At 36.6% G+C, this 25777-nt stretch overlaps 1 protein-coding gene across 2 annotated transcripts in view; it reads right to left on the bottom strand.

Moving 5' to 3' along the window:
* The window catches only part of RBL1 (RB transcriptional corepressor like 1), a gene marked incomplete at its 3' end in the record, with an annotated part of 73923 nt that overhangs the window by 27908 nt on the left and 20238 nt on the right, over window positions 1-25777 (bottom strand). Inside the window, exons 9-16 of one of the 2 annotated variants that reach the window (XM_082858217.1) lie at window positions 25575-25741; window positions 20493-20605; window positions 20203-20306; window positions 15134-15271; window positions 13146-13310; window positions 10392-10524; window positions 6116-6382; window positions 4331-4542 (exon numbers count right to left, since the gene is read on the bottom strand). In XM_082858217.1, coding sequence (XP_082714343.1) covers window positions 4331-4542; window positions 6116-6382; window positions 10392-10524; window positions 13146-13310; window positions 15134-15271; window positions 20203-20306; window positions 20493-20605; window positions 25575-25741 — 1299 coding nt within the window. Of the gene's footprint in view, window positions 1-4330; window positions 4543-6115; window positions 6383-10391; window positions 10525-13136; window positions 13311-15133; window positions 15272-20202; window positions 20307-20492; window positions 20606-25574; window positions 25742-25777 lie in introns of those variants that run through there. The other variant, XM_082858218.1, reaches the window with a different exon arrangement.

The raw sequence follows: 25777 nt of genomic DNA on the forward strand, positions 1-25777 counted from the left end.
CCATGCAAATGGAAATCAAAAGAAAGCTGGAGGAGCAATTCTCATATCAGATAAAGTAGACTTTAAAATAAAGAATGTTACAAGAGACAAGGAAGGACACTAAATAATGATCAAGGGATCAATCCAAGAAGATATAACATTTGTAAATATTTATGCACCCAACACAGGAGTACCTCAGTACATAAGGCAAATGCTAACAGCCATAAAAGGGGAAATCGACAGCAACACAATAATAGTAGGAGACTTTAACACCCCTCTTTCGCCAATGGAGAGATCACCCAAAATGAAAATAAATAAGGAAACACAAGCTTTAAATGATACATTAAACAAGATGGACTTAATTGATATTTATAGGACATCCCATCCCAAAACAACAGAATACACTTTCTTCTCAAGTGCTCATAGAACATTTTCCAGGACAGATCATATCTTGGGTCACAACTCAAGCCCTGCTAAATTTAAGAAAATTGAAATCATATCAAGTATGTTTTCCGACCACAATGCTATGAGACTAGATACCAATAACAGGAAAAAAGGTGTGAAAAATACACACACATGAAGGCTAAACAACACACTACTAAATAACCAAGAGATCACTGAAGAAATCAAAGAGGTAATCAAAAAATACCTAGAAACAAATGACAATGAAAACACGACAACCCAAAACCTATGGGATGCAGCAAAAACAGTTCTTAAGAGGGACATTTATAGCAATACAATCCTACCTCAAGAAACAAGAAACATCTCAAATAAACAACCTAACCTTACACCTAAAGCAATTAGAGACAGAAGAACAAAAAAACCTCAAAGTTAGCAGAAGGAAAGAAATAATAAAGATGAGATCAGAAATAATGAAAAAGAAATGAAGGAAAAAATAGCTAAGATCAATAAAACTAAAAGATGGTTCTTTGAGAAGAAAAACAAGAATGATAAATCACTAGCCAGACTCATCAGGAAAAAAAGGGAGAAGACTCACATCAATAGAATTAGAAATGAAAAAGGAGAAATAATAACTGACACTGCAGAAATACAAAGGATCATGAGAGATTACTAAAAGCAACTATATGTCAAAAAAATGGACAACCTGGAAGAAATGGACAAATTCTTAGAAAGGTATAACCTTCCAAGACTGAACCAGGAAGAAATAGAAAACATGAATAGACCAATCACAAGCACTGAAATTGAAACTGTGATTAAAAATCTTCCAACAAACAAAAGCCAAGGACCAAATGGACTCACAGGAGAATTCTAGCAAACATTTAGAGAAGAGCTAACACATATCCTTCTCAAACTCTTCCAAAATATAGCAGAGGGAGGAACACTCCCAGACTCATTCTACGAGGCCACCATCACCCTGATACCAAAACCAGACAAAGATGTCACAAAAAAAGAAAACTGTAGGCCAATATCACTGATGAACATAGATGCAAAAATCCTCAACAAAATACTAGCAAACAGAATCCAACAGCACATTAAAAGGAACATACACCATGATCAAGTGGGGTTTATCCCAGGAATGCAAGGATTCTTCAACATACAGAATCAATCAATGTGATAAACCATATTAACAAATTGAAGAATAAAAACCATATGATCATCTCAATAGATGCAGAAAAAGCTTTTGACAAAATTCAACAGTTATTTATGATAAAAACTCTCCAGAAAGTAGGCATAGAGGGAACTTAACTCAACATAATAAAGCCATATATGACAAACCCACAGCCAACATTGTTCTCAATGGTGAAAAACTGAAACCATTTCCACTAAGATCAGGAACAAGACAAGGTTGCCCACTCTCACCACTATTATTCAACATAGTTTTGGAAGTTTTAGCCACAGCAATCAGAGAAGAAAAAGAAATAAAAGGAATCCAACTTGTGAAAAAAGAAGTAAAACTGTCACTGTTCGCAGATGACATGATACTATACATAGTGAATCCTAAAGATGCTACCAAAAAACTACTAGAGCTAATCAATGCATTTGGTAAAGTAGCAGGATATAAAATTAATGCACAGAAATCTCTTGCATTCCTATAAACTAATGATGAAAAATCTGAAAGAGAAATTAAGGAAACACTCCCATTTACCACTTCAACAAAAGAATAAAATACCTAGGAATAAACCTACCTAAGGATGACAAAAGACCTGTATGCAGAAAACTATAAGACACTGATGAAAGAAATCAAAGAGGATACAAACAGATGGAGAGACATACCATGTTCTTGGACTGGAAGAATCAACATTGTGAAAATGACTATACTACCCAAAGCAATCTACAGATTCAATGCAATCCCTATCAAGCTACCAATGGCATTTTTCACAGAACTAGAACAAATATTTCACAATTTGCATGGAAACACAAAAGACCCCGAATAGCCAAAGCAATCTTGAGAAAGAAAAACAGAGCTGGAGGAATCAGGCTCCTTGACTTTGGACTATACTACGAAGCTACAGTAATCAAGACAATATGGTACTGGCACAAAAACAGAAGTATAGATCAATGGAACAGGATAGAAAGCCCAGAGATAAACCCACGCACCTATGGTCACCTTATCTTTAAAAAAGGAGGCACGAATATACAATGGAGAAAAGACAGCCTCTTCAATAAGTGGTGCTGGGAAAACTGGACAGCTACATGTAAAAGAATGAAATTAGAACAGTCCTTAACACCACACACAAAACTAAACTCAAAATGGATTAAAGACCTAAATGTAAGGCCAGACACAATAAAATTCTTAGAGGAAAACATAGGCAGAACACTCCATGACATACAACACAGCAAGATTCTGTTTCACCCACCTCATAGAGTAATAGAAATAAAAACAAAAATAAACAAATGGGACCTAATGAAACTTAAATGCTTTTGCACAGCAAAGGAAACCATAAACAAGATGAAAAGACAACCCTCAGAATGGGAGAAAATATTTGCAAATGAAGCAAATGACAAAGGATTAATCTCCAAAATATACAAGCAGCTCATTCAGCTCGATATTAAAAAACCAAACAACACAATCCAAAAATGGGCAGAAGATCTAAACAGACATTTCTCCAAAGAAGATATACAGATTGTCAACAAACACATGAAAGCATGCTCAAAATCACTAATCATTAGAGACATGCAAATCAAAACTACAATGAGGTTATCATCTCACACCGGTCAGAACGGCCATCATCAAAAAATCTACACACGATAAATGCTGGAGAGGGTGTGGAGAAAAGGGAACCCTCTTGCACTGCTGGTGGGAATGTAAATTGATACAACCACTATGAAGAACAGTATGGAGGTTCCTTAAAAAAGTAAAAATAGAACTACCATATGACCCTGCGATCCCACTATTGGGCATATACCCTGAGAAAACCATAATTCAAAGAGTCATGTACCACAATGTTCATTGCAGTTCTACTAACAACAGCCAGGACATGGAAGCAACCTAAGTGTCCATCGACAGATGAACGGATAAAGAAGATGTGGCACATATACACAATGGAATGTTACGTAGCCATAAAAAGAAACAAAATTGAGTTATTTGTAGTGAGGTGGATGGATCTAGAGACTGTCATAAAGAGTGAAGTAAGTCAGAAAGAGAAAAACACTTGTATTTCACAATATTGTGGAAAACCTTGTATGTTGCTAGCAGGAATATAAATGGTGCAGCCACTGTGGGAAACTGCACAGCATTTTCTCAAAAATTAAATTTAGAATTACTATTCCACTTCTGTATGTACCCAAAAGAATTGAAAACAGACTTGGATACCTGTACACTAATGTTCATAGCAACACTATTCACTCACAATAACCAAAAGGTAGAAACAACGCAAATGTCCATCTATAGATGAATGGATAAACAAAATATGGTATATACATACCATGAAATATTAGTTTTAAAAAGGAAGGAAATTCTGACCATGCTACAATATGGAAGAGCCTTGAAAACATTATGCTAAGTGAAATAAGCCTGTCAAAAAAGGACAAACGTTATATAATTCCACTTATATGAGGTACCTAGAGTAGTCAAATTCATAGAGACAGAAAGTAGAATAATGGCTACCAGGGGCTGGGGGTGGGAGGAAGAAATGAGGAGTTACTATTTAATGGGTACAGAGTTTCAGTTTAGGAAGATGAAAAAGTCTGGAGGTGGATGATGGTGGAAGCTGCACAACAATGCGAATGTACTAATGACATTTAGCTGTACACTTAAAAATGGTTAAAATAGTAAATTTCATGTATATTTTACCACACACAAAAAAAGAAGGCTAAAGCTGCCCTCTGTTACTCAATCTTTCTTGCATTGATTAAAGGAGACCTTTTTAGATGCTATAAAAACACGTACCTTTCTATAAAACAGTGCTAAGGACCCAGTTCTCTTTGGTTTGCTTATTCCAACTGAATGTACCTCTTGTGCTTTAGTCAAATGGGTCTGTTTTGGAGAAGCACCAATTAATGACTGAGCCGTAAGTGATACAGGACTCTCGACTTTGGACTCCTGAGTTGTATTCATGGAAATTGGTATCAGTGTGATCTCTCCAGCATCATTTGCAATACCTGAATGTACAAGCAAGAGTTCTTAGTTTTAGAAGTGTGTCCCAGAAAAGTTGTCAATTCTTCCTTCCTTGCTTCCTTCCTCCCTCTCTCCCTCCCTTCCTTCCTTTACTATCTATCTATCTATCTATCTACCTACCTATCTATCTATTTATGCATAGGAATATGTTAGAAGAAAGCCACAAAAATAGTAATTCTAGGTTATGATACTCTTATTTTCTATTTCTGCTCTGAAACAATAAAATTGTTCTTTTGAGCTCTAAAGGAGATGTTTTTAATCAATAAACAAAATTCTTCCTCAATACACTTATTTGTAAAACTCAGATAAGAAAATAAAATAAGTCCTAACAAAGAGGGTTGTAAATTTATAAAATGTGAAAATTCAAAAAACAGTGCAGGCATACCTCAGAGATATTGCGAGTTTGGTTCCAGACCACTACAATAAATTGAGTATCATAATAAAGTGAGTCACATGAATTTTTTGGATTCCTAGTGCACATAAAAATTATGTTTATGCTATATTGCAGTTTATTAAGTGTGCAATAGCATTATGACTAAAAAACAATGTACATAACTCAATTAAAAAATACTTTGTTGCTAAAAAATGCTAATCATCATATGACAACAGAGGGTTGCCAGAAACCTTCAATTTGTAAAAAAAAAAAAAAATAGTATCTGTAAAGTGCAACAAAGCAAAGTGCAATAATACTAGGAATGCCTCTATAGGTTCAAAACAAAACAAAAGGGTGGAGCACAGAGGATCTTTAGGGCAGTGAAACTATTCTGTATAACAGTATAATGGTAGATATGTGTCATTAGACATTTGTCAAAATTCATAGAATGTACAACACCAAAGAGTGAACCCCAATGCAAACTACGGACTTGGGGTGATAATGATGTGTCCATGAAAGTTCATCAGTTGTAACACATGTGTCTCCCTGGTGCAGGATGTTGATGACAAGGAAGGCTCAATTTTGCCATGAACCTAAAACTGCTCTTAGAGAAAAAAAAGTATGGGTTCAGGGACTTCCCTGGTGGCGAAGTGGTTAAGAATCTGCCTGCCAATGCAGGAGACACAGGTTCGATCCCTGGTCTGGGAAGATCCCACATGCCATGGAGCAACTAAGCCCGTGCGCCACAACTACTGAGCCTGCACTCTAGAGCCCACAAGCCACAAATACTAAGCCCATGTGCCACAACTACTGAAGCCCACGTGCGCTCGAGCCGCAACTACTGAACCCTCGCGCCGCAACTACTGAAGCCCGTGTGCTGCAACTACTGAAGCCCGTGTGCTGCAACTACTGAAGCCCGCACGCCTAGAGCCCATGTTCCGCAACAGGAGAAGCCACCGCAATGAGAAGCCCGCGCACTGCAATGAAGAGTATCCCCTGCTCCCCATAACTGGAGAAAGCCCATGCACAGCAACGAAGACCAAACGCAGCCAAAGAGAAAAAAAAGTATATAGGTTCAAGAAAAAATACTGGAATAATAAGACCATGTGATCAGTCCAATAAGACATTTCTTAAATTTTCACCCAACTCAGAAAAAATATAAAATAAATGCATCAAAATGTTACCATGCAATGGGATTGTAACTTTATGTCCTGTTGTCCCTGTTACTATGGCTGTGGCCATTGTTAGAAGACTTTGCCCAGGTGAAATTGATATATTTTCAGCAGTAATGCTTGAAGAAGGAGCAATTTTCAATTTTGTTCCTTCTGTTATGATCCTGTCCATAAGCATTTCCTTTGGGGGGTCTTCCCCAAAAAGTCTTCTCTTAGCACTCCCAGCGGTAGGAGAACTGTAGCGTTCATGGACAGAAATTGGAGACAATGGTTGCGTATCTAATAAAGAGAAAAATTTATAACAGTTTGACATGTATTCCAAAATAATAAGTCAGGTTTACTCACTCATTCAACAAACAGAGATTGAGTTACTATGCTAATAACATGGCCTCTGTCCTCATGGAATAATCGAGTCTAGTGGGAGAGAGAAGAATGAAGTAAATATTAAAATAAAATTATGGGGCTTCCCTGGTGGCGCAGTGGTTGGGAGTCCGCCTGCCGATGCAGGGGACGCGGGTTCATGCCCCAGTCCGGGAGGATCCCACATGCCGCAGAGCGGCTGTGCCCGTGAGCCATGGCCGCTGAGCCTGTGCGTCCGGAGCCTGCGCTCTGCAGCGGGAGAGGCCGCAGCAGTGAGAGGCCCGCGTAACGCAAAAAAAAAAAAGGAAAATAAAATAAAATAAAATAATGAGAGCTCACCTTCCTGGTTTCTTGAACCTCTGCCTATATTAAAGAAGCAAAATATTAAGGGTAAAGTAGAAGGTGAGAAGTAGAATGTGGTGACTGCTAAATTTCAAAAGTAGTCCAACTAGCTTCTGTCTCCCAATCTTATCTAGTAAATAACTCCTGATTAGAAGGAAAAATCAGTGATTTGGTTCACAATTTTGCCTTCACCACATGCCCACACTTCAAATAGTTTAAGGCAGTAGCTGTGGCTTTCTGATTTAGTAGAGGCAGAATCATCTTTTATAAGTCCACTAGAAGATAAAGATGAGTAGAAGTGTTATGACTCTGCTTAACTTGCCTTAATCTGAGGCATTAGTGTGTTGATCAAAAAGAAAGTAAAGTATGGATTAAACCTCTTTTCCAGTGCTATCCTTCTGCAGAAACTGCTCTCCTTTCCATCTCCACTAGGTGCAAAGCCTCTCCTAGCCAATCCTACATCTTTTCCCACCATTTCCCCCCTACTTCCCTCAACCCACTGTTTCTTTACAGGTATATAACATGTTTTTAAAGTAAAAACATTTCACTAATTATTTTTACAATTACTAGATAATTAGACAGCCATGTCATCTATTTTCAAAACATGTTTAAAAGGTATAAAAATTACCTCTGGCAATAATTTGACAGCTCTCTGTATTACTGAGGTAAGTGAGGAATAGTCATGGTTTAATAAAAATCTCTCCATAATTCTGGAGGTTATAAAAGCAACTCTGACTCCCAGTCTTAGTAAAAAAGTGGAAAGTTCTATTGTAGCTCCCATTACCCCTTAACAGAAGTCTACCTGGATACCTTATATCTAAGAAAATCAATGCAGCCCTTGAATCTGACTTGGAATGTTCAGAGCTGACATTTCAAGGGAAAACTCATGTTATAGCCATGAAGTTAGCTGCAAGCCCCTTGAAATGATGCTCTGCCTAGCACAGTACTGGAAAAGCTGCAGTAGACAATAAAAATTTAACAAATATATAAGTTAATAAATTGTCTTTTTTCTCCAGAGTCAAGGCTCAATATTATTGTTTTCTAAGGATTTTCCATTATTTGATTCTCTTGCCTGAACCCCTATAAGAAAATACCGTTTTCTTCTAATTATAAAAATAATATATCACCTGAATGTTCACAGCAGCGTTATTCATAAAAGCCAACAAGTGGAAATAATCCAAATGTCCATTAACAAACGAATGAACGAACAATATACAGTATATCCATACAATGAAGAATTATTCAGCGTAATGAAGTGTTGACACATGCGACAACATATATATCTTGAAAACATGATAAGTAAAAGAAGCCAATCACAAAGGTCACATATTATATAATTCCATTTATATGAAATGTCCAGTACAGGAAGATCCATAGAGACAAAGAATAGATTAGTAGTTCCAGGGTCTTGGTAGAGGAGGAAATAGAGAGTGATTACTGTTGGATACAGGTTTTTTTTTTGGGGGGGGTGGGGTGATAAAAATGTTCTGGAATTAGATAATGGTGATAGTTGTATAGTCTTGTAAATATACTGAATTGTATATTTTAAAAGGGTGAATTTTATGCGATGTGAATTATATCTCAATTTTTAAAAGCTCACTGAAAAAACTCAAACGATACCAAAAAACTGTAATGAAAAAGGTAACACTCAAAATTCCACCACCAGGACAGAATTACATTTTAGTGACCATTTCTTCATGCTCTTAGTTCTGATATCTCTAGCTAGGCTGCAACACACACACACACACACACACACACACACACACACACACACACACACACATATAACATATATTTATATATATAATATATATTATACGTACATACACATTATAGTCAGATACACACACATGCATACGCACAGAGTTCATGCTTTGTACAGTTAAAGTATGCATGAGTTTCAGTTATCATAGCATAAATTAACGACAGCCTTAACAAAAAGGTTCAGATTTCAGTTGCCATGGTATATTAACTGTGAGTAACTGCATAAACTACAAACTTTTCCCATGAGGATTTACATAAATCACTGTGTGAAAAATAGATGTGCATCATGATCAGTGACCAATCCTGTTACTTCTTTCAAAGTCTGTTGGTGATTGTTCAGGGCAAATCTGCTGGTTCAATTCATGCAGGCAGCAAAGCATATGGTTATGTTGTCTCCTTATTTCCCAGTGATAAACCCGCATTTTACAAAATAGACGAATGAAAATAGACAAATGAAAGAAGGAATGGCCCCCCCAAAAAAGTGAAAGTTCAACAAAGAATTGAAAAGTGATAATGCTGAAAGTGAAATTAAAATTGTTAATGAAGTTATAGAAGAAATAGCTGACCCTAGGAATGTTGACACTGCTGCTATTCAAGAGATTAGATATACAGCCAGAAGAACTGTGTGAAGATGAGACTTATTGATATAAATGCGAAAAGTTGTTAAGATAAATAGGATGAAGACATCCAACAGGAAGTTATGATGGCAAAAAACTTCACTTTAAAGGAACTTTCAGAAATATTTCACAACACTGAAAGCACAAAGGATAAAATGTTAAGAGCTGGTCCAAACTTAGAAAGGAACACGACAGTTCACCAAGGCACAGGAGAGAAGCTCACTCAGTATTGTAAGTTATATGAGAAGAAAGTGGCAAGCACCATTTAAACTATTCTTTATGACTTTAAAAAACAAAACACTTTCATTCTCAATGTTTCCAATTGTAGTGTACTAAGTAAATATTTTTACTATTTTTAAATTTGTTTAAATATTAATAATTGACAGTAAGAGAGTTTTTAGCTTTGACAAGATTTTTAAAGGTCATAAAACAATCCTAATTATTCCCCTTGCTTAATGAAGACTGTTTTGCATGCACAGTGTGCACATTTTCATGACCTTATACTACGTGTAAAGCAAGACACACACAATTATAGTCCAAAAGTGGGTCTTGAGCTACCTTACTATATAACCTGAATACTTGTACATCTGAGGTTTATTCAGGGATATTGTCATCAGAAGATTTTAAGTGATTTTTAAAAATCCAAGAGTTAAATAATCCAGAAGACGCACACATCAGTTTGCTACACCACAAGAGAAAATAAAGAATAATGCACTAAAATCTTCCTATTAGTAAGGCTCAAATGAACTATTTTGAGAGAGCATAGATAAGTAATTTATTAGATGAATTTAATATCCCAAAGAGTTCTTTGTTCTGCTTTAAACATTTATTTTTCTATAAAGACTTAGAGATAAAGAATATAACTTTTATCACATTTGGAAAAGTAGGTATTTAGCTTAAATAGTTTTCCATTAGCATTGAGGAAAAGTTGTGTATATTTATGAAAAAGCCAAAATACTATTTCCACAATAATAGACACTGCAATTTAAAAAATAGATTAGATTCAAAATCAGAGTGGAAATCTTATTACTTTAATATAAAAAAGTATACAATGAGCCACACGGGGTATTGGCATAAACATTAATCCCCTTTCAAATCTTGATAAAAAAATTGTATTTCTTAATAATACGTTAGGCAAGACCTGAAATTTTCTCTAAAAAAAGATGTTTGTTATTTTTTCATTGTTTTACCAATGTTGAACCTACCCTTTCGAAGACTCCCACTGTCAGTCCGAACTTCTTTGACCCTTGGATGCATTAGAGGAGACATTGGCATCATGGGAAGATGTCCCTGTACATTTCCCCCATTTCCTGTTTCAAAATTATTTGGGAATATAACCTGTAGAAAACAAAAACCCTCTGCTTTACCCACAGATAAACCCACTGATCAAAACATAACAGAAAAAATGAGAAAGAAAGTCTTCTTAACTTTTTACTGTTTTATTTCCCTGTCCTTCACAAAATATACCAGCTTGCATAAAGTGCTCAATAGTTAACATTGTTAAAGATATGTAAAGAGTTCAACTCACTTAATCTTATAATATATCTAGTAAAGTTTACTGACCACTAGAAGTAAACCTATGAGGTAGGCACTGCTATTCTTCACTTATGGATGAGAAAATTGAGGCTCAAAAATGTGAAATCTGCCCAAGGACACAGTACTACTAAATATTACAGCAAGGGCTTCAACCCAAATCCTTCTCTTTTAAGTTCATAGCTTTTTTTCCCACTTCCCAATGGATTCCATAATGGAAATATTGATGAATACTGAAGATTGCCCAATTAATCATAGTCTGCTGCAAAAGACCAAAGAAGCATGGAAGAGAGGCTTTAAGAAATCATCTTTTCAGTTCTTCCTAAATAGTTCTTTCAGTTGTTTGAGATTAGAGAAAAACTCAAGAAGATTAATGAAGTATAAGGAGACACAGAAAAGCAAAGTAGGATGTATAGACAGGAGTTAAAAAAGAATAACACAGAGGTGAAGGGAAAAAACTCAATTTCTCATGATACTACACTGTTAAATGTGCAATTTGTGTGCATTAGGTAGAAGCTTTTAATCTTTTTATTGTAAATACTACTAATTAAAAGTGTTTAATTCTTTATATGGATATTTAAAAAATTAAAAATGATGGGATTAATGGTTTCTTAGATCTGATACTGAAAGCACAAGCAACAGAAGAATAAACTGGATTCATCAAAATTTAAAACTTTTGTGTTTCAAAGGTCATCATCAGGAAAGTAAAAAGACAACCCACAGAATGGGAGAAAAGTTTTACCAATCATATATCGGATAAAGGAGTGTATCTAAAATATATAAAGAACCTATAACTCAATAATAAAAAGACAACCCAAATAAAAAATGGGCAAAGGATCTGAATAGATATTTCTCCAAAGATGATAAAGAAATGGCCAATAAGCACATGAAATGATGTTGAACATCATTAGCCATCAGGGAAATGCAAAAAAAAAACCACAGTGAGATAATACTTCATGCCTACTAGGATGGCTAGAATCAAGAAGACAGATAATAGGCACTGGAGAGGATGTGGAGATATTAGAAACTTTATACACTGATGGTGGGAACGTTAAATGGTGCAGCCACTTTGGAAAACAGTCTGACGGTTCCTCAAAAGCTTAAAAAGAGTTACTATATGGCCCAGCAATTCCACTGCTAGCCATATACTCAAGAAAAATGAAGGGCTTCACTGGTGGCGCAGTGGTTGAGAGTCCGCCTGCTGATGCAGGGGACACGGGTTCGTGCCCCGGTCCGGGAAGATCCCACATGCCGCGGAGCGGCTAGGCCCATGAGCCATGGCCACTGAGCCTGGGCGTCCGGAGCCTGTGATCCGCAACAGGAGAGGCCACAACAGTGAGAGGCCGCGTACCACAAAAAAAAAAAGAAAGAAAAAGAAAAATGAAAACGTATGTCCACACAAAAACTTGTTCATGAATGTTCATAGCAGCATTATTCATAATAGTCAAAGGGTGGAAACAACACAAGTTTATAAATAAACAAACTTCTATATCCATACAATGGGATATTAGTAAGCTGTAAAAAGGAACAAAGTGCTGATACATACAACAACATGGATGAACCTAAAATCATTATGCTAATAAAAGAAGTCAGTTATACTCAGCCATAAAAAGAAACGAAATTGAGTTATTTGTAGTGAGGTGGATGGACCTAGAGTCTGTCATACAGAGTGCACTAAGTCAGAAAGAGAAAAACAAAATACAATATGCTAACACATATATATGGAATCTAAAAAAAAAAAAAAAAAGGTTCTGAAGAACCTTGGGGCAGGACAGGAATAAAGACACAGATGTAGAGAATGGACTTGAGGACATGGGGAGGGGGAAGGGTAAGCTGGGACAAAGTGAGAGAGTGGCATGGACATATATACACTACCAAATGTAAACTAGATAGCTAGTGGGAAGCAGCCGCATAGCACACGGAGATCAGCTCAGTGCTTTGTGACCACCTAGAGGGGTTGGGATAAGGAGGGTGGGAGGAAGATGCAAGAGGGAGGAGATATGGGGATATATGTATAGCTGATTCACTTTGTTTTAAAGCAGAAACTAACACACCATTGTAAAGCAATTATACTCCAATAAAGATGTTTTTTAAAAAAAAAAAGAAGTCAGTTTAAAAGGACCACATATTGTATGATTCCATTTACATGAAATGTCCAGAACAGGGAAATCAATAGAGATGGAAAGTAGATTACTTGGTTGCTTAGGGGCTAGGTCAAGAAGACAGAGGTTAGGGAAGTGATACGTAAAGTTTCTTGTTGAGGTGGTGTGTTCCAAAAGTGACTGTGGTGATGACTGCACATACCTATGAATATACTAAAAACCACTGAATTGTATACTTATGGGTGAATTATATGGTATGGGAATCACGTCTCAATAAAGCTGCTTTCATAAAATGATGGGATTATTAGCCTTGCCCTAACTCACTTCTTCACAGGTAGGAACTCTGTTTGCAGAAGCCTGGAGAGCCTCCCACAGAGCAGAGTCATGACTCCATGCTAAACTCTCCAAAATCTGTTCTTCAATGCTGTTCAGGTGTTTCACCATGTCCCTGGAGAGTCCTTCCTCTGAGCGGATCACCACCTCAATAACCTGGAGAAGAGAAAACTGAGAAAGTAATGTGGTCTCGAGTAGTCAGTTCTAGACTAGGCTGACATGTATGGCTAGCTCTGCTGTTATTAATGACACAGAACCAAGAATATCTTTGAACCATAATTCTATGGCTTATTAATATATTTTTAATTTATAAAGAAGTTTTTAAGATTTTCAAAATACTTGCACGTACATTTCTGGTTTTCATGTTTTATTTTACACATGGAAAACAGAGGCAATGATAGGTGAAAGTGGTCAACAGCCCAACAGTGGTAGAAGTCAGGTCTTGGGTTCCCAGTCCAATGCTATTTTGAATTCACTGCCCCTTCTCAGACTATTCCTCCCAACAGCTCAAAAGAAAGAATGAATAACATATTTAAAAGGAACTTTGCTTATATACACTATAGTTCCATTTTAATAAGAGTAAATATCTAGAGCAAAGTCTGTAAGCATATATATAAAAATATTAATAGTGATTATTATTTGTAATTAGGATTATAATATATGACTTTAATATCTACATTTGTGTGTATTTTCTGTTTTTCTTCAAGGAGTATATATTATTTATGTGGTTAAAAAACAACGGCATTGGGTTTCCCTGGTGGCGCAGTGGCTGAGAATCCGCCTGCCAATGCAGAGGACACAGGTTCGAGCCCTGGTCCGGGAAGATCCCACATGCTGTGGAGCAACTAAGCCCGTGCGCCACAACTACTGAGCCTGCGCTCTAGAGCCCGCCAGCCACAAGTACTTAAGCCTGCGTGCCTAGAGCCCATGCAGAGCAACAAGAAAAGCCACCACAATGAGAAGCCCGCGCACCACAACAAAGAGTAGCCCCTGCTGGCAGCAACTAGAGAAAGCCCGTGACCCAACGCAGGCAAAAACAAATAAATAAATAAATTTATTAAACAACAACAACAACAACAGCATTTAACTTCTTGAATGAAAAAAGGATGTTACAAAAAACAATGAATTGTTATTAGGTGAGGGCAAAAACTAAACTTTTTCCTCAGATAAAATTACATATATTTCCTAATGGAAAATCTGAAACACATACATAAACATTAAAGTAAATATAGAGAAGCAATTTTCCTTACAAAACTAAAAAGAATTTAAATTCCACTCAATCAACAATTAAAATGGATAGGGTTTTCAGTGATCTGCATTTCTGTAACTTTAGGTATAAAAATTTAACTCATCAAACTAACTTTTCTATAATCAATAATTTTCAAGTAACACAGATGACAAAATATTAACTAAATTATGCCAACCAGTATAATAATAGCAACAGTCTTAAATTCAGACATCAGGTAACATTAGTTACTGCAGCTGTGACCTCTGTGTTCTGTAAGAAAAAGGTTCTAGCAGGTAAAAAAGGGTAAGTTAGTTAAGATTCATCCACAGTGAATTAGCTCAAATTTGGGGAAGGAGCACCATCTGTTATTACAGCCTCAGTAGCTAGACCATGACCACAATTAATTTTAGACCTTTTCTTTCTCCTGAGAGAAAGAGTTTTTGTTCTTCATCACACATCTATTTAACAGGATTATGATTTTCATTCATAATATGGAAATTCAAACTTAACGACCTAGTTCCTGGCCACATTTGCAAGTCAGTGATGGAAAAACTGAAGCTATGAGATTGGCTTAATTTACTGATCCCCTCTCTTCCTCTCCCTTTTGTCCTTGATTCCACCCTAAAAGGAATGCTTTCACAATACCTCTGGAAATATTTTCCAGACATCACTACAGCTCACTTCTTCAGCATTAAGACAAACAGAATGTTTACCTGAGGCACACCATAACAGATCTTTGCTCTCATCTCACCTTATAAAAATAAAATGGTCGCAGATTAAGAACTTGAATAATCCAGGGAAAAGTACGAGGTGAGCTATAGGCAAAGAGCACAATTTCCAAACAACAGGCCATCAAGGAATGATGAAATATATCCTGCTCTAAAAGAACCTTGGGGAAGAGAAAGACCACAGTTTAATAAATTTCTCAATTTTAGCCTCTGCCATTATGTAAAGAAGACTATAGAAACAAGAAAAAATAACATATCTTATGTAAGTTATAAACCATAACTTATATAAGTGTACATTATATTATACTAGATTACCAGAGATAAAAATCTGAGTTCTTAAACTGATAGTTTTCTTATGAGATACAGTCTTGCTCAGTGACAGATGTTAAATTCAAATGAGGCATAAACAACAATCTACTTTGAAACTGGAGTAAATAATAAAATAATTAATATTCCTGCCAAGAGAAAAGCATAAGAATTGGGCTCCTTTATTTAAATGACAGTTTTATGTCAACTGTTTTGTCAACATGAGGGCAGTGTTTATTAATCAAAACACTAAAATCAAAGGTGTAGTATATCACAGCTAAGATTTTTAAAAGTTCAGAGAAAGAAATATTTTACTAAGATAAAGTCTTGGGACTTCCCTGGCAGTCCAGTGGTTAAGACTCCATGCTTCCACTGCAGGGGGCATGGATTCGATCCCTGGTCAGGGAACTAAGCTCCCGATGCCACGTGGCGTGGCCAAACAAACAAACAAACAAAAGATAAAGTCCTATTTCACCACTGAGTTTAAAATTTAACATAAGTTTTCAGTTCTATAAATGGTGTTTGTTGCCATCCTTCTTTCAAATACCATTCCAAATCAACAAAGAGAATAAGCAATAGAAAATATCTTGGATAGAACAAGGAGTTAATTGTAACCGCAAACCATATATGAAAACTGAAACTGGATGAAAGGATGACAAAAAGTAGAAAGCAGAAAGTAGGATGGTCAAACATAAGGGCCTGAAGAGAGACACTTAAAACAAATGAATCTGCTGCACTCTACTCGGGAAAAACACAGCAACTGAAGGCACAGGCAGAATGAAAAGTACAGGTTAGGCAGGGGCTGACATGGATGGGTGATTTTTAAGTTTATGGTAGTCAGAAGTCCTCAGGTCCCCACCCAACATCCACTCTAAGGAGTCAGATGATAGGTCTCTAGTCTATCCCAACAAGGATCTAGAGAATTATTCTCTACAGAAACTGAACTAGAGAGAATCAGAGCTTGAGAACACCAGGTATAGAAGAGACCGTGGTTTTAGGTGAAAGTCTGCAGACTGAATTGTGAGACCAAGTTTCCCTTCCTTGCTCTGTTCTATAACACGAACAGCCAGGCAGATACTTTTCTAAAGAAACTGAAATATTCCAGAGAAGTCTTAAAGACACCAACAGTTGAGGGTCCCTATACTACACGATCACTTGAGGCTACTGGACTTTTATTCTCACTCTTGCACACAGAGCTTTGAGTCAAACTGTTTTGTCAACATCAGGGTTTATTAATGTCTCATTTTTAGTGACTCATTCAGAAAGTAGACATTTGAGGAAAGCCTCCAACTGAAAGACAAAGGTGTAATCCAACATTTGAGGAATAATCCAACATTTGAGGAAAGCCTCCAACTGAAAAACAAAGATCAAAACAAATGGAAAAGAAACTCAGAGGAAACAGAGACAATGCAGGCATCAGAAGAAAACCTCAAAGAAATCTAAATTAACCTCAAAGAATAAGTCTTAGAAATGAAAATACAGCTAAAATAAAAAATTCTTCAGAATTGGATGGTGAAAAATTGAGTAAATATCCTTAGAAGTAGAACAAAAAGACAAAGAAATCGAAAATAAGAGGATTAATCCAGAAGGTCCTTTATCTGAATCATAAAAGCTCCAGAAAGATAAAATTGTGGGCAATACATTATCTAAGAAATAATGCAATAAAATGACCTAGAACTGCAGGACGTAAATTTCTGGACTAAAAGAGGAACTCTGTAGGAATGCCCAACACATGAATGAAAAGATCCACGATTAAGGCACTCTATTATAAATTTCAGAACATTAGTGATAAAAGAATGATAACTAAGATTCCAGAAAGTAAAAACAGGTCACATACCAATACAAAGAATTAGAATGCCACTGGATTTCTAACTAGCAATACTGGAATCTAGAAGATAATGGAGCAATGCCTTTAAAATCATAAAATTATACAAAGACAACTATTAATCAAGTGTGAATCTAAAATAAAGACATTCTGGACTTCCCTGGCGGTCCAGTGGTTAAGACTCCACGCTTCCAATGCAGGAGGTGTGGGTTTGATCCCTGGTCAGGGAACTAAGATCCCACATGTCGCGTGGTGTGGCCAAAAAATAAAAAAATACAATAAAATAAAGATATTCATGCAGTTTTAAAAAAGACACTTATGGCAAGGTAAGGTTTCCATGCTTTACTTGAGCTGATAAAATGTCTATACCACTGGATTGTGAAATTATGTATGTATAATGTAATACCTACAGCAACCAGTAAAGAAACAACCTATACAAAGATACACAGTCTAAAAATGTTCAAATTGACCCACAGGAAGGTAGGAAAAAGAAAACAGAAAACAAAATATAAAATGGCAGACTTATGCCCTAACAAATTAATAATTAAATTTAATAGGTAAATTAAATTTACCTATTAAAACAAAAAGCCTGACACAGTAGATTACAAAAAACATGACAACTATATGCTGCCTACAAGAAACTAATTTCAAAGGATGTTACAGGTAGATTGAAAGTAAAAGAATGGAAAAAGAGGGCTTCCCTGGTGGTGCGGTGGTTGAGAATCTGCCTGCTAATGCGGGGGACACGGGTTCAAGCCCTGGTCTGGGAAGATCCCACATGCCGCGGAGCAACTAGGCCCGTGCGCCACAACTACTGAGCCTGCACGTCTGGAGCCTGTGCTCCGCAACAAGAGAGGCCGCGATAGTGAGAGGCCCGCGCACCACGATGAAGAGTGGCCCCCGCTTGCCACAACTAGAGAAAGCCCTTGCACAGAAATGAAGACCCAACACAGCCAAAAATAAATAAATTAATTAGTTTTAGAAAAAAAGAATGGAAAAAGATATACAGGCATACCAGGTTCCAGACCACTGCAATAAAGTGAATATGCAATAAAGCAAATATCGCAATAAAGTAAGTCACACAAATGTTTTTGGTTTCCCAATGCACGTGAAAGTTATGCTTACACTATATTATAATCTATGAAGTGTGCAATAGCATTATGTCTAAAAAAATAACTTAATTAAAAATTACTTTATTACTAAAAAATGTTGACCATCACCTGAGGCTTCAGTGGGTCGTAATCTTTTTGCAATAGTAAAGATCACTAATCACAGATCACTATAACAAATACAATAGTAGTGAAAAAGTTTGCAATATTGCTACAATTAGCAAAATGTGACACAGAGAAATGAAGTGAGAAAATGCTGTTAGAAATATGGCACCAATAGACTTGATGCAGGGTTGCTGCAAACCTTTAATTTATTAAAAAGTCACTATTTGTGAAGCACAAAAAAGTGAAGTACAATAAAACTAGGTATGCCTGTATAAACATCAGCCAGATGACTTCAGAACAAAGACAATTACCAGACTCAGAGAGGGATGTTCTGTCATGATAAAATGATTAATTCACCAAGAAGACATAGTAATCCTCAATGTCTATGCATCAAACAGCAGAGCTTCAAACTATATGAATTAAAAAAAAATCTGATAGAACTGAAAGGAGAAAGAGACAAATCCACAATTTTATTTGGAGACATCAATACCTTTCTCTCCTCTCAATAACTGATAGAACTAAACCAAAAATTAGCAAGGATACAGAAGAATTCAACACCATTAACCAACAAGATAGAACTGACATTTACAGAACACTCCACCCAAACAACAGCACACAATCTTTTCAAGTGCACAAAACATTTACCAAGAAAAACCACATCCTGGGTCATAAAATAAACCTCAAAAAATATAAACAAAAAGAACTCATAAGAGTGTATTATAAAAGTTTAGATATGGAAAATAAATTAGTGGCTAAAGAGACTGAGTGTCACTTAAAAAGGGGTAGTATGAGGGAGATCTTTGTGGCGAAAGAACAGTTCTGTATCTTGATTTTGGTGGTGGTTACCTAATCTACACATGTGATATAAGGGTAAAGAGCAAGACACATACATTGTTCTAATGTCAATTTCCTGGTTTTGATATACTATGTAAAATGTAACCACTGGGGGCAAATGGATACATGGGATCCCTCTGTACTACTTTTGCAACTTTCTGTGAATCTATAATTATTTCAAAATAAAAAGTTGAAAATTTACTTCTTTCTCCAGAAGCTATGGGAGCATATGCTCTATCAAGTATTAGTAAATCATGAAAAAGAAAGACGTGGAATCCAGGAAAAATGGGGAACCAACATAGAGGAAAACTTCCAGGGTGCAAACACAGAGAAATTTTATTACACTAGTTAAGCAGCACCTCCAAACATCAACTTGTTCTTACTGGAATTGAAGGTCAGAAGGCTTCAAGAGTGACAAGAGAGAGGAGGAGGAAACAAAGATCATATGATAAGTTTGACTTCTTAGAAAAATTCCTTTACATAGCTATTGGAGAGAGTGATCAGACTTGATCAAATGTCCAAAGAAAATGAAGCAAAAAAAAAAAAAAAAGCCATCAACATTTTATTCCTCAAAACTCCCTGAGTGGTATGGCTAGATATTTTAATTATCAGTTGGTTTAATAGTTGGGGGATTTCATTATTAGCTAGCTAGGAACGAAGGACAAAAAAACTGACCAAAGGGAAAGGATAATGATGGTGCATCAAAGAAAAATTTTACATATTTCACATTTCTGCCTAGAGGTGGCTAGCACTGGGTGTGCCAAAGACAACTAAGGCCAATTAAGATGTCATCATGGGTAATTTTGCCATTAACTGCTGAGCCCCACAATGAACTACAGAGGCTCTCAACACATTGCTTCCAAGCTTACGTTCTGTAGACCTCGCCAGTCGCTGGGAGAGTGAATTTACTTACTGACATGTCCATTCCATGAAGTCTTCGTGTCTCCTGAACCATTACAGTCTCTAATATTTTATAATACAAAATTTCTGCAAGCTTTAGTCTGTTTACAGCAAAATCTACGGGGGGAAACAAAGGGAAAACACGTGCTAAATAAATGTAGCTGTTAAGAACTAAAGAACAAAACTTATATAAGCTTCAGATATATTAAAAATTGCAGGGAAAGAAAAAACTTGAGTTTCTATTTTTCTTGGAACAATCTATCTACTTTCAATGCTTTATCAATTTCAGTTTTGTCTTCTTACCTATGTGAGATCCTGGCTGTTCATCTGTTGATTGGGTATAGTGTTGGCAGAAAGTCTCTCCTATTAGTTTCACTGTTTTCATAATGTTTTCCATAGGATTACGCATACAAGACCTAAAAAATACAAAAGGAACCTAATTAACAGAAAAAAAATTCCAGAGTACCAACATTTCTTCATTCAAGAATTAGTCTAGTTTTTAGTGACCAAAGTCCTATTCTCAGGTGTAAACCTAGATATGTGAACACAGCATATTTCAAACCAGTCTACAGCCTTTAAATATAATCATTTGGCATATTGTTTTGGAATTTCAACATTACGGGAGTCAATGTTCTCTCTATTATGCTTCTATTTATATGAAATTCTAAAAAGGCAAAATTCTAAGGACAGAAAACATATCAGTGGTTTCCAGAGGCTGGGGATGGCATAGGGATTGACTACAAAGGGGCATAAATTTGGGGGGACTGTTCTATGTCTTGATCATGGTGGTGATGGTTATACAACTGTATACACTTGTCAAATCTCATACAACTGTACAGTAAAAAGGATGACTCTTGTATATAAATTATACTTCAATAAACCTGATTTAAGAAAGATTTCTTCATCTGATTTAAGAAAATGATAGGCAGCATTTATGTATATATTGTGCTGGAACAATAAACTGCATTTAGTTCTTATCAAAGCCAAAAGAATAACAAATAAAAAAAATGTAGCATTAAAAAGGAAGATGGACTTCCCTGGTGGCACAGTGTTTAAGAATCTGCCTGCCAATGCAAGGGACACGGGTTCGATCCCTGGTCTGGGAAGATCCCACATGCTGCAGAGCAACTAAGCCTGTGTACCACAACTACTGAGCCTGTGCTCTAGAGCCCGCAAGCCACAAGTACTGAAGCCCGAGCGCCCGAGACACTGTGCACTGCAACTACCGAGCCCACGCACCGCAACTACTGAAGCACTAGCGCTCTAGGGTGCACATGCCGCAACTACTGAGCCCAAGTGCTGCAACTACTGAAGACTGCGCGCCTAGAGCCCATACTCTGCAACAAGAGAAGCCACCGCAATGAGAAGCCAGCATACCATGACGAAGAGTAGCCCCTGCTTGCAGCAATGAAGACCGAACGCAGCCAAAAATTAAATTAAAAAAAAAAAAAAGACATTTGGCAAGAAGCAATTAATCCTGTTACTTTTATATTATTAACTCTGTTACCTTTCTATCAATAAAACACAGAATACAGGTCTTAATTCAGAAATGACAAACAAATCCAAGACTGTGAGAAACAATGTGATTTGCCCAAAGCCAAATAACTAGTGCAGGGTTCAGAATTCCCGGTCCCATGTTCAAAAAGACCAGCATCATGTGCAGCATCATGTGCCATGTAGCATATATGGCAAAAACATTTTATATTCTTATCAAGTTCTTCTAATGCAAAGCTGTGCCTCTTGAGTTATATTTTCTTCCAAATAGGTTGTCTTTTTAAAATTTTATTATGTGGTAAAAACACATAACAAATTTACCCTCTTAATTTTTAAGTGTACATTACTGTCAACTATGTGCATGTTATTGTATAGTGATCTCTAGAACTTTCTCATCTTGCATAAATGAAACTCTATACCCATCGAACAACAACTCCCTGTTTCCCCCCTCCCCCAGCCCCTGGCAACCACCATGCTACTTTCTGTTTCTATCAGTCTTATTACTTTAGATACCTCATATAAGTGGAATCATGCAGTATTTGTCTTTTTGTGATTGGCTTATTTCACTCTGTATAATGTCTTCAAGATTCATCCATATTGTAGCATATGACAAGATTTCTTTCTTTTTAAGGCTGAGTAATATTCTGTTGTACATACCACATTTTCTTTATTCATTCATTCAACAGTGGACATTTAGGTTGGTTCTATATCTTGGCTCTTATGGGTAATGCTGCAATAAACTTGGGTGTGCAGCTATCTCTTTGAGATCCTGTTTTCAACTCTTTGGGATATATACCCAGAAGTGGGATTGCTAGGTCATAAAAATTCTATTTTTGAGAAATCTCCATACTGTTTCCCATATCAGCTACACCATTTATAATCCCACCAATGGAGTGCCAATTCTGATACTCACCAACACATTTATTATTTTCTGTTTTTTTGATAGTGGCCATTCTAACGGGTGATATCTCATTGTGGTTTTAATTTGCATTTACCTGATGATTAGTAATGTTGAGAATTTTTTCACATGCTTGTTGGTTATTTTTATGTCTTCTTTGGAGAAATGTCTATTTAAGTCTTTTGCCCCTTTTTCAAATCAGGTGTTTGTTGTTTTGTTTTTTGTTGTTTGAGTTGTAGGAGTTCTTTATATACTCTGGCTATTAACCCCTTATCTGATATATGGTTTGCAATTGCATTCTTCTATTCTAGTAGGTTGCTTTTTCATCCTACTGATTATTTTCAATGCTGTACAGAAGTATTTAAGTGGGATATAGTCCCATTTTTCTATTTTTGCTTTTGTTATCTATACTTTTGATGTCACATCCAAGAAATCACTGCCCATTTCAGTGTCATAAAGCTTTTCACCTATGTTTTCTTCTAGTTGTACAGTTTCAGGTCTCATGTTTAGGTTTTTAACAAATTTTGAGTTAACTTTTGTACATGGTGTAAGATAAAAGTCCATCTTCATTCTTTTGCATGTGGATATCTCAAAGAGATATTTGCATACTCAAGTTCACTGCAGCATTACTCACAGCAGCCAAGATGTGGAAGCAACCTATATGTCCACTGACGAATGAATGGATAAAGGAAGTGTGGTATGTATATATATACAATGGAATATTATTCAGGCTTAAAAAGAAGGAAATCCTGCCATATGCTACAGCATGGATGAACCTTGAAGATATGATACTAAGTGAATCTGACTTTCCCCATAGTGTAGTCTTGGCACCCTTGTCAAAGATCATTTAATGATATATGTGAAGGTTTATTTTGGGACTCTAGTCTATTCCATGTCTAGTCTACATGTCTGTCTTTATGCCAATACCATACTGTTTTGCTTACTGTAGCTTTGGAATGTGTTTTGAAATCAGAAATGTGAGGCCTCCAGCTTTTTACTTCTTTCTCAAGATTATTTTGGCTAATAAAAGTCCTTCAAGGGCTTCCCTGGTGGCGCAGTGGTAGATAGTCCACCTGCCGATGCAGGGGACACGGGTTCGTGCCCCGGTCTGGGAAATCCCACATGTCGCGGAGTGGCTGGGCCTGTGAGCCATGGCCGATAAGCCTGTGTGTCCGGAGCCTGTGCTCCGCAACAGGAGAGGCCACAACAGTGAGAGGCCCGTGTACCGCAAAAAAAAAAAAAAAAAGTCCTTCAAAATTCCTTATGAATTTTAGATTTTTTTTTTCTATTTCTGTAAAAATGCCATTGGGATTTTGATAGGGACTGTACTGAATCTGTAGATTGCTTTGGGTAATATGGACATTTTAACAATATTAAATCTTCCAATTCATAAACATGGAATGTCTTTCCATTTATTTGTTTCTAGGTTCTTTGTCTTTTGCATTCTATGTTTTCTTCCTTCCTTCCTTCTCTTGTGCTTTAAAATGTCTGCAAGATGCTTTGCCATTTCTTTTTAACTTGTTCATGCTAAATGGATAGTTCAGTTCAGATCTATTTATTCAAATGCTATGAGGGTAGATCTTTATGAATCTTCCTACTTTACATGCAATCTGCTTACCTTCTGAGCTATGGTTGAGGCTGGGGCTTCTTCTGTCCACTTTTCTATAGACTGAGGTTTGGGGACTAGTGGGAGGGCACAGATGTGCTATGTTCAGCTTTTGTTAGAGGATCAGGGCTTTGCTTTCTCTTCTGAGATTTAGTTAAATGTCCCCATTCCAGGGTTCACTATACCTTGGTCAGAGATATCTTCTAGTTCTATGAAGATCTCTCCCCAAATAAGCTAGGAATCTTGGAAAATGGTAGGTCCTGAGAATTTTTCATATTTCTGCTATCTTGGTGGTATACAGGGACTTTCACTTGGGGAGGTTTCTATGACTTTTTACTCATATGCCTACTCATGCCATTTGTTTCTCTCCACATCTGGGTTATTAATGAGTATTTTCAAGATCCTATCAATAGGACTTCCCTGGTGGCACAGTGGTTAAGAATCTGCCTGCCAATGCAGGGGATGTGGGTTCGAGGCCTGGTCCGGGAAGATCCCACATGCCGCGGAGCGACTAAGCCCGTGCATCACAACTACTGAGCCCGCGTGCCACAACTACTGAAGCCCGCGCACCTAGAGCCACACTCTGCAACAAAAGAAGCCACCGCAATGAGAAGTCCGTGCACCGCAATGAAGAGTAGCTCCCGCTTGCCACAATTAGAGAAAGCCCACGCGCAGCAACAAAGACCCAACGCAGCCAAAAATAATAAATAAGTAAAATAAATAAATAAATAAATAAAAAGATCCCATCAACACACCCTTTCCCCCCAGTAACGCTTCTTGGGGATAGGCATACCAGAAGCAACCATTTCCTTTCCTGACCACCACTTTGGAAAATTATAGCATGAAATCATATCCCTCTCCTCATTTGGTTTCTGCTGATAGATAGTCTGCTGATTTTTACTATTCTGTTATTAGGTATTAGGAAATAAGGTTCTCTAATCTGGCCTCACTTTATCATCTTTACTATGAAATATGCTTCTTTTTCTTAGACAATTGCATAAAATTCCATTTTACAGCTGTACCATCAATATGTAACCAGTCTCCCATTTGATGGACATTTATATTGAACCCATTTAAAAACAATGTAAAAAGAAAAACAGTAATGCATAAATTAGGGGTGTTACCAGAATGGAATGTTGGAGATAAATAACCTTTAAGATACATTTAACCTTGAAAGTCTATAATAATATGAAATAAAATTTATATATAATTTTTAATAGGTACTTCTATCTGATTTTAGGTCAACATACTTTGTGATTGAAATGGTACAGTAAAACTCGCCAGATGTATATCCAGTATCTCCAGAATTCGGAAATACTGAAAACAGAATGGAATACAGAATCTAATTTAAAAGAGACATTTGGAAAAATACTAGTATTGTACTCACTCAAAAATGTTTATAAGTTGTTCACTTGGTGCATTTTTCAGTCCGGCCACAATACTCTGTAACCGGCTCACACTTTGGGTGGCTGAAGCAACAGGAGTAATGACTGCTTCTTTTTCTCTTAAATATCGTCGTCCTGTCAGTGGTGTAGAAGGTGCAAATGATGTTTTCTGTCAGAAAAGAAAATTATGTGAGATTAAAAAGCT

This window comes from Leucopleurus acutus (assembly GCF_964270905.1).
Source record: "Leucopleurus acutus genome assembly, chromosome: 16".
Classification (NCBI taxonomy): domain Eukaryota; kingdom Metazoa; phylum Chordata; class Mammalia; order Artiodactyla; family Delphinidae; genus Leucopleurus; species Leucopleurus acutus.